General features: G+C 49.0%; 1 protein-coding gene across 3 annotated transcripts in view; it reads right to left on the bottom strand.

Annotated features, from left to right (window-relative positions):
- Positions 1-247: 247 nt before the first annotated feature.
- The window catches only part of Bcl2l11 (BCL2 like 11), a 35,506-nt gene continuing 25,430 nt past the window's right edge, over positions 248-10,323 (bottom strand). For all 3 annotated transcript variants that reach the window (XM_031371849.1, XM_031371848.1, XM_031371847.1), the window contains one exon: positions 248-2,998. In XM_031371849.1, coding sequence (XP_031227709.1) covers positions 2,900-2,998 — 99 coding nt within the window. In that variant the 3' untranslated portion in view covers positions 248-2,899. The remainder of the gene's footprint in view (positions 2,999-10,323) is intronic.

Below are 10,323 nucleotides of genomic sequence, written 5' to 3'. Positions count from 1 at the left end.
ATATTTTACAAAGAAAGGTAAAGGGGACACAATTGCACAGAGACATTTGGCTCAGTTGACAAGTGAAACATGACTTTCTAATCTAATAAATAGTCAAAATATATACAACACTGGAAGGAAACAGGAGAAGCGGACACTACCCATTACATACTTTAATAAAGAGAGACTTTAATTTTTTAGACCCCCCCTTCCTCCAATTCATCAACTCTTCTCTGGAAAAGAAATTTGAAGAATCACTCAGGATGCCATTTTGTATGTTTATTCCAACTTGAGGTGAAGTCACAGGACACTATTTACAAACCTCACATGGGGAGGCTGTCAAGGCACAAAACCCGCATTATGTTTACACACACACACACACACACATGAGGGGGAGGAAGATCTAGTTTCTGTTACATACACACAGTCACACTCTACACACACACACACAGACACACACAGGGGGAGGGAGATCTAGATTCAATTCTACCAAAAAAAGAGAGAAAATATATTTAAGTACAAAGGCCTACACACAGTAAGCAGGGACGTTTGCACTTTAAGAAATAGATACAGTACAGGGACATCCAGTCATGTTTAAGTTCTGGGTGCCGCATCCTGTTCTTGAATACTTCTACAATTCATAGAATCTTATTTCCCTATGAGCTGCTTCTGTGGCCAGCCCCAGGCTGGAGGTAAGCATGCTTTAGGGGCCACACATGCCACTGGCACCTGGCTCTGGGAGCTTCTGCACCTGTCCAGGCAGTACCACAGAGTCACAGGGGCTGAGACAGTAAAGTGCTCCAGTCGGGGAGACTGGCACATGAGAATGGAGGTCCTGGAGGGGGAATGGCCCAGGACCAACTATGTCTTTGGTGTGTGTGTGTGTGTGTGTGTGTGTGGCAGAGCCATGGTTGTACTTTTAACACCAACTTACAACCATAGGCCTCATGGGAACCCATGAGCAGGCTCAATACATCAGGAAAAGAAGTGAACGCCAAAACAGCTTTCAAACCATTACACATCTAAGGAAGCTGGGAAAACATTTACAAAGATTTAGAATCAGATGATCTCAATCTAGAAGGAAGCATATAGGCAATACACACACACACACACACACACACACACACACACACACACGCGCACACGCACACGCACACGCACACACACACAGAGGAAAGTAGGAACGAATGGATTTCTCTACTTCATAATGTAAGAAAAACCACTGGCTTTCTACAGGCCAAAAGCAAATAGTCGTTGGCACGGCTGACTTGCTCGGAAACTCATACAGCTCCCTAAGCAAGCTGTCTGACATCTGAAGTTCTCACAAGTTAGAGGGCTCGCCACTCCCCCCACCCAACCCCTCCCAGGTTCTTTCTTCTTGGTCCTTTTTTGTATCTCCCCTGGCTGTCTGCCTTACAGGTGTGCTGTTTTGTTTTGGGAGTTGCTGGGGATGGTACACAGAGCCTCTACACAGGTTAGAAAGGGCTCCTTCACCAGGCTAGACACTTCCAGTCCTGCCTGCTCTCTTGAAACAACTGACCAATGTATGGGCTGCTGGTACACGTGGTCCTCAGGGGCAGGGACCGAGAAAGAGCACCCCATCCCCCACCCCAGACACAAGTGGCCCAACAAGATCCAAGTATTAGGAACATGGAGAGAGCAAAGCAGGCAGACATCTTGTGGAAGACAAAGGCTTTTCTTGGTTATGATGGAGGTTTCCTATGAAGTAGAGGCAGCCCCTAACTTAAGGGAATGGAGATGAAAATCCAGGAATCACAGGCCAGGTGGGGTGAGCAGGGCTACACACCGAGAAGCACGGAAAAGGATCACCTGAGCTCCCTGCTCCTGAAAATGAGCTGGCCAATCCCCAAGGAAGTGTGGGCTCCAGCTCAGCTGGTACACACAGCAAAGCAGAGCCTATGGCGGCAGCAAAGCCAGCAACCAGAAGAGCTAACAGCTTCAGCAAGTGGTGTGTAAGCCCGTGTTCTCTCCAAATAAAAGAGACAAACAAACCCACCACAGCAAAGTGAAGCACACAAGAGCCCTTCCCATGAGTCAGCTTGATTGACGGAGCTGGGAACAATCCGGGCAGCCCCTAGCCCTTGCCGACACAGATACATCTGAAAATACCCTGGGCTGAACCTGTGCCGTCAGTGTGGAAACAGACTGAGGGGTCTGACGAGCTGAGGGGGAAGCACAAGAGTGTGAATTTCTGCCACAGGAGCAACTGAGCTAAGGAGGTAAATATTTACAAAATGGAAGTGGCGTACCAGAACAGAGCCTCTGCTGCTTGAACTCATTCCATTTCATAAGAACTGTTTTGGTAGTAATAATTCAAAAGGGAACTCGAAGAGGCCATGGCAGAGGAGAGAGGGCAACACCATACCCTTCCTGTTTAAAAACTTCTGTACAGTAATCTCTAAAAATAAACTAAGGCAGCCTTATAAATCAGCTGGCTCAGTTCCCACTGCAGGGTGACGTAATCCCCTGAGTAGGTAATGGGTTAAGAAATTTGAGTATAAAAATCATCCATAAATTGGCTAAAAAGCGTTCCTTTCTGAAACAAAACAACAACAAAAAAAACAGTTATCAAAGAAAGTGGGTTTAAAAAAATTAACACGCCACATGTAAACACCTCTCTTGCATAATTTCTCTGTCCTAGGATCTGTACATTAAAAAGAGAAAAACCCTCCCTTGTTTACATTCACAACAAATATTTACTGAAAATTCAGCCATGTGGTGATGAACAGAGGTTCCATCCACATCAACACAGTGCAGAGCGCTGTCCACGCTCAGCACACCTCTCTGGGATAGAACCACTGGATGTACTGTCGCAGCACCAAGAGATGGAAATGCTGGGGTTCTCCCAGTCTGAACAAGACCAATGTCCGCCATGTATCCTGGCTGCATGAAGATCCTGTCAATGCCTTCTCCATACCAGACGGAAGATGAAGCGTAACAGTTGTAAGATAACCATCTGAGGGTGGTCTTCAGCCCCTTGGTAATCATTTACAAACACCTGCAACAACAGAAGCAGAGTTCTTAGTCACTCCCTAGTACGCTGGAGAAGGCACATTTAAGGCAAGAGACACATCCCGTCTCAACTGCAGGGGAACTCAAACTCCATCTGCCCTGCCAGGGGGGAAAGGATGTGACATCACAGAGTACAAGTGTACCAAATGAACTCTCCGTCACTGAGAAAACAGAGCGAACAGAAGACCAAACTATTCCAAAAGTATCCCAGAATTGTAAACCTTCACGAGGGTGCTGGGCAAGAGCCAGGTCACTGATGTTGGTGTCTCAGAAGTGGCTGAGGGTGTGGGAGGGAGCAGAGGAAAAGAAAGAATGAACTTGGGTTGGGTGTCTTTACTACCAGCCACATTCACTGATACTCAGACATATTAGGACTCCCTCAAAGGTGGATTCTGGTCAGTGTGATTGACTTGAGGAAGCAGTGACTTGGGGGTAATGTGCCCCAAGAAGCTAAATAAAGTGGAAGTGCTGTGCCTCTGGCTGCAAAGGGTAAACAATGATCCCGGAGGGGCTGCCCACTGTAGAAGAAAAGGAGCTGAGTCAACCCCACCCTCCCACATCAGGCAGGCCCAGGAAGGAAAGGGCAATTAAGAACAACGCGTCATTAGTTGTGACATATGTAGGCTTGTTACAATCTGCAGACTGTTCAGGAGGAAGCTTCGGGTTCATGTCAAGACTTCAGAGCACCTTGCACATTTCCAGGGTGCTCACATCTGGGTTCTAACTCATCTCAAAGTCAAGGCTGAAGCCAGCCCTAGTTGTGCCCTAAATGACTAACCCACAAACAGGACCTGGCTGTGTGGCTAGCCCTGCCTCCAACAGACCCCCCCTTATTTTGGTGGGAAACGTTCCTAAGGACTGTCTGGGAATGACCATGAATCAGACTGGGACTGTCTGTTCCCTCAGACTCCAAAGGTCCCCGCAGACACCAGCTGCGAGGGGAGCTCTCCTAGCTCTCAAGCTCAAGGGGCCAGGGCATTTCCCCTTCTCTTTCCATAACAAGATGGGAGGAAATCAGCATTATGCCAGCGATTCCTGCGGAGGTGCTCCCGTGACCACAGGCTGCGATTTTATCGGCTCCGCACACACAAGATTGCTTTGTTTTGATTTAACTTTCAAAATTACTTTGCTCCTTTTTGTGTGAGACTAACTCAGGGGAAAGTTCATTTTGGTGAAGACGAATATTAATAGGCCGAAAGAGGCTTATTCAAAATAGAACCACAATTCACTAAAACAAAGAAAGTATGCACTAATTCTGACTAAGCCATCAATCCAAGGTGGGAGGACGTGTATGTCACTGCTGCCCTCTGCATAACCAGAGGCTGGGGCTGACTGAGTGATGACAGTCAACACACCCAGAATGGGTCACCCAAGTGAGGGGCCTCTCAACTGCTTACACTTGATAAGCTTCAAATCCTAGCCCTGGCAACATCTGGGGAGACAGAGACGGCTAACCATTTGAGGCTGACAGGTGGACCATGGTGACTGCAGTCAAGGTTAACTGAGAAGACACATACAAAAGACACATAAGCTCCTGCCAGGCGGCACTGACAAGGGAACACAGGCAATTTTGGCCAAGGGAAGACCTAGTCCTTGGAGCTGGGTGAGGTGGGGGAGGAGCCGCCCTCTCGGGCCTGTGTGATAGCACGGCACGCGCCTCTAACAAGCGAACAATTGCTTTTGGACAACATTCAGTGGAGGAAGCCATTAGGACTGATTCAGAGCCCAGTGCCAGTCCAGAAATCCCTTGACAGCTGGCACCGCGGCTGGAGCTGCTCCTCTGGCCCAGCACATGTGGCCCACACAACAGAAAACAGCTGGAGGATGGGCGGCTCTACCTTACATCAGATTCAGCAATGAGGCTGCCGCAGGTGCGCTGCAGTCTGAGCCTTGGGTTTGCTACCGTGTAGTGTGGAGCAGGAGACTTGAAAGCTCAAGTAGAATAAAGCCAGGAAGCCAGGGCTTAATGCTCAGGACCAGGGTGAGAGAGAGAGAGAGAGAGACAGAGAGACACAGAGAGAGACAGAGAGGGAGAGAGACACAGAGAGAAAGACAGAGAGACAGACAGACAGAGAGAGATAAAGAGACAGACAGACAGAGACACAGAGAGACACACAGAGAGAGACACAGAGACACAGAGAGACAGAGAAAGACACACAGAGAGACAGACAGACAGACAGACAGACACACACACACACACACACACAGAGAGAGAGAGAGAGAGAGAGAGAGAGAGAGAGAGAGAGAGAGAGAGAGGATTGCAAGGGGACCCAGGCTAAGCTTAACCTTCAGTTTTCAATTGGTTTAAGGGTCAGGAGAGTTGAAGGGATCATGCAAAGTTTCCCACAACCACCACCAAGTGGGCGCGCATGCGCACACGCACACACACACATACACACACTCACTCCTCTCTCTCTCTCTCTCTCTCTCTCTCTCTTTCTCTCTCTCTCTCTCTCGATCACCTGGTAAGAGGTTGGAGGAAGCCCAGGCATGTCAAGCCTGAAAATGACCATCATCTGAAGTGTGGGGGGGGGGTAGTGGGTATCTCAGCTCAATGTCAGTGTCCAGGGGAAAAGCCATCTATATGCTGCAAGGTCCCTCACAGCTTATGCAGAACTAGAGAGACAACAACAGAAAACACAAAAGAGTAAGGGCATCTATCAGCTCCTTTTCCCTTCCGTGGGCCTGCAGCTCTTGGCAGAGCCACCTTTTGGCCTGAGTCCAGTGGGTCTGCATCAGTAACTCACACTCAGGCACTCCCAGAGCCATCTGTGTACTGGGGGAGTACCACACCTATGCCGCCTGGTACAAAATAGACCGCTCCTCCTGATTAAAACCTCTTGAGGCAGAAAATAAAGTACAATAAGGTCTCCCTCCTGGCAACCCCTCTACATGGGCCACAGTGTCCCACAAATTCTCAGGTATCAGTCTATGGGACAGGACCTTCAGCAGGATGGTTAAGATGAACTCATTGGCTGGAGCAAGGCACGGTGTGGCTATAAATACTGAGAGGCACGGAACAAACAAGCCAAAGAGGGGTCTGTGAAGACACCATTGCTGCTGAGGCTGATGTTGGACCTGTGGTCTGCGGAGAAATTAACCACTAAATCATAAAGATACTTGGGAGATCTACTATCCTGATACAGATAGGGGAAGGTTTTTTTTAAAAGACATCAGAGACAAGCAGCCCCCTGAAAAGATGTTCTAGTGCCCTTTGGACTGTGTGTCTAAGAATCACCCACTGATACTGCTAACTGAAAAAAAAAAATTACAGGCTTTTAAGCCTTTAAAGCAACCACCCAGGGCCAGTGTGGCTGCCCTCACACTGCAAATGGCTGGAGGTGGCAGGACAAGAGGTAACAGGACCAGGACAGGTATCCTGGATGCTACTCACACCTTCCTAGAAGGCACGTGACACCTCAGACCTCACGTTCAAGCTCCCAGAATGGAGAGCAATGATTGTGGACAGAGGTGACTCTAGAGTCAACACAGTGCTGTCTCCAAGGGCCTCTCATCAATCAAAGTTGGAGGTTTCAGACTGGGTCTGTGGGGTGGGAATTGAGACCCTGTGAGCGAGACAAGCAACTCAGCTCAGACTTCTGCTACAGTAGAGTACAAATGCCAACCTCCTGTGTAGAAAGCCCTCACACAACACAACACACACCATGCAGACAGCTGACCCGAGCGAGGGGGCTTGGAGTGACAAACACATCCAATAAAATGTAAAGGTTGAGAGAGATTTCAAATCACATCAAGGAGGAGACACAGTGAGACCTAGGCGTGAGACCTGTGGCAAGGTGACCTCAAGTTGTATTTCCTGGCAGTCAAGGTAATGGGGCAAAAATGGTAGTGCTGGGCTAGAAAGACAGCTCAGCTGTGAGCACTTTCTGCTCATCTTGCGTACTTGGGTTCTTTGCACCCTCAGATGGCTCATAACTACATCCAGTTTCAGGGGCTCCAATGCACTCTGGCCCGAGAACATTCTGCACACACATGGTGCACACACATACACATAAATAAATCCTTTTTATAGACTGACAGTATCCTAGCCCAAGTTCTTAGAGACAAAAGCATCTGAGAATAGGCACACCCTTCAGTTGGATGGCTGTTTTACATACAATGTCCATGTTGAAGAGTCTTAAACTTCTAACATGCTTACATGTTGGCAGTAACTCATAGGAAACTGAAATTTGGACTATGAGGAGACCAGCAGGAAGGACTCTGGTAGAGAGTCTCTGCTGCAGGTGCTGGTTCCTAAGAATGCCATACAATGGCCCTCCTAGATGCTGTACCAGCCTCCATCCTCGCTGCTCAGAGTGAGCCACCCAGGAGGCTGAGGGGTACCCACAGCTCCGCTATACCGCGTCTCTATGGGATCCTAATGCAGCCATCTAAACAATGTTGAATACAGCAGCCATGAGGCCTTTGCCCCTCTCCGCCTTCAGACAGAGAGTTTACTGAGATTTCTGTGTTGCTCCAAAGCCCACGGCTGCCTTGAGGCCAGGCGACTGCTGCCCAAGGGGCTGCATTCACTTCCCATTTGCCGCAAAGAGAACACGTGCATCTAAACAGCTTGGGTCTCACAGCTTAGCGATCACAAAGGCTGGAGACAGTGCACAGGAGGTACCCGGTATGGGTATGACGTAATGCTTCAGAGGAACAAATGTGCTCCCCCACGCCCCCAGCCCGGCAAGCAAGCAGAGCTGTCACAGATCTACCACGGCCACACTGGCTTCAAAGTTACATACAGGCTGCAAACATTCTGAAGGACCAAACTTGTATTCTATCTCCTATGCATCATATAACAGTAACTGTTAAAAGTGGAGGCCTTTTATAGGGACACAGAAACCACTTCACAACTTTACTCATGGGGGGGGGTTGGGGTGGGGGGAAGGGCTATCTTTCTAGCCACCCTGGAGGTATGACACACAATACTACTGATGGGGACCCTGCCAGGCAGGGCCTCAGAACCAGAACTGGGTCCTGCTCTATGGCCAGCTAAACAGGACTCAAGATTGGTAGTATGTCTCCCGTGAGAGCTACAAGGGACAAAATACTCAACTCAGGGCAGGAACACGCTGTTCTGAAATGCTAAGTGGGATGTAACACACTTTAACCACAACTAAAACCTCCTGCTTTGGTTCAGCGAGGTGAAGTCTAGGCAAGGGGATGATGCAACCAGCTTATTATTTTTATGTGTCTGCAGAAGGGCCAAACCGTCCTTTCTTTGCATCTTCATTTCCTCCTCCAGAGATTAAAAAAAAAATTACCCTGAGAACCTGCCTGAAGTTCCCCTCCAGGCACCTGCACCTCCTCTTGGTTGCACGTTCACAACTCCCTATCCCACAACTGCCGGGGAGCCCTGCAGGTGTAGCACCTGCCAGGCCGACAGCGCCCGCACACGTGGTGTAGATCAACACAAGGATGTCTAGCCCAACACCCCGCCAGCCATTCGAACACACCCCAGTGCTTCAGTCTCCTCTCGTATTTGCCTACGCCCAGACAGATGCAGCCTGTGCCTGTAGGGTGGAACGCACTTGCTTCAAAAGCACGTCCAAAGCATCTAAAGGCAGCCAGGTGGACAGAGTTCCCGGCACCACTCAACGTGACAGACAACGGAGTGATAATGGCACCCAGATTCTCCAACACTCAAGGTTCAACATCATCTGGCACTAGAGTAGACCCATGCTTCTTGATGGGGTGCATTTGCTGATGAGGCCAAGCTGCCCCTAGTAGCTACAGAGAACCCTCATTCAGAAAAGCAGCTCGATGCTACAGAGTGAATAACACAGCTCTTGCCATTTGCCTCTGGGGAGAAACTGAAGCACTCACCACCTCTAGTCATTGAACAGGGACGGCGTGTGGTTCAGTTCAGGTGTGAACAAAGCCTAAAACCAAAATGCCGAACGGCTCCCTCCAACTACAAGGGGAACTCACAAAACTGTGTCACAGACAAGAGCAGATGCCAGTTCACCTCACCTCCTGGTGACTGTGTTTGCCAGAAGAGAGGCCTGCACATCTATAAACTCCTGCAACTACCATGTGAAGCGACCCATCCTTCCGTGAGTCAGGTCTAGTGTGATTTTACATTGATATTCATGCCTTTAATGGCAACAGTTTAAGAAAGCAACTTATCTTATTAAACTCCAGCTTTCAATTAATGAAGGCCTCTGGAGAACATGGCCCGAGGCCACACATCTCTGGTTGGTTTCATCCAAGCAGGCTATAATTTAGGCCTCTCCCTTGTTGGTGATTTATAGGAACCACCTTCATTTCTAAAGCACTAAGTCGGACAGCACAGCGGGCTCCCTTTCTTAGGAAGGTGAGACACGAAAGCTTCAAGTTTAAAACACATAAACGCCCCCTGTGCGCATCACTTTAGTGAAACTTGTTTTTTTATCAAAGCTGATCTGTGTGGACACCCCGTTTTGGCTCCACTTTATCTGATGCAGGGCTCTCCTGCTGTCTACATACACTCCAATCAGTTCGTGCCTGCACATGTCCCAGACCGAGGGGGAAGTAAGCAGTGTAAACCAAAGGTGTTTCTTGTGACCAGACAAAGGAAGGGTTTCCATTCACTCACTGTCTCATCTGCAGAGATCTGCCTTAGCTTTAGGCTGTCTTAGCTTTAGCTTTGAGGACATCCCTGGCTACCTGAAGGGCTGGTTGACAGGCCTTTCTCAACAACCCAGCCCACGGCTAAAATGCCCACGAGTGGACATCATTCAGAATTAGTGCCCACAGGTGCTGAGGACTATGTGACATGTGCTTGATGTCACCTGGCCCAGGTATAAGAGCAGCTAGCAGCTAAGCCATGCAGTCGGCTCTGATGACAGCTACTGGAGATGAGTGTGAAGTGGGTTGTCAAACACTGACATATCCCTGCCATGAGAACAACCAGGCTTCAAACACAGGCTGCACGATACAAATGACCCTTCAGCACTCAGCTAAACGCAAACTGCCTGCTTTCTCCATGACTTCCAGACAACCAGTTCCTCTGAGCTTCTCTCTGGACCTACTGACTCCCTGAACTGTCCAGCTCCCTGCAAAGCCCCTGCCATCCTCCTAAGTCATCCAGATGGGCACCGCACTGCAGAGTAGACACCAAGGTTCAGAATGCTTGGTACAGCACCTGGGGATAACAATCAGGAAAATCTTTCAGGAGGCATTGCACCTCCCTAGTGCGGCTTCATCTCCTCTGTCTTAAGCTCTGGAGTCCATTATAGGGAAAAGAAAATAATAATTCGAGCCGGGCGGTGGTGGCGCACGCCTTTAATCCCAGCACTTGGGAGGCAGAGGCAGGCGGATTTC

Source organism: Mastomys coucha, unplaced genomic scaffold (genome assembly GCF_008632895.1).
Source record: "Mastomys coucha isolate ucsf_1 unplaced genomic scaffold, UCSF_Mcou_1 pScaffold15, whole genome shotgun sequence".
Taxonomy (NCBI): Eukaryota; Metazoa; Chordata; class Mammalia; order Rodentia; family Muridae; genus Mastomys; species Mastomys coucha.
Note: the sequence above shows the minus strand (reverse complement) of the source record. Positions and strands in the feature narration are given on the sequence as shown.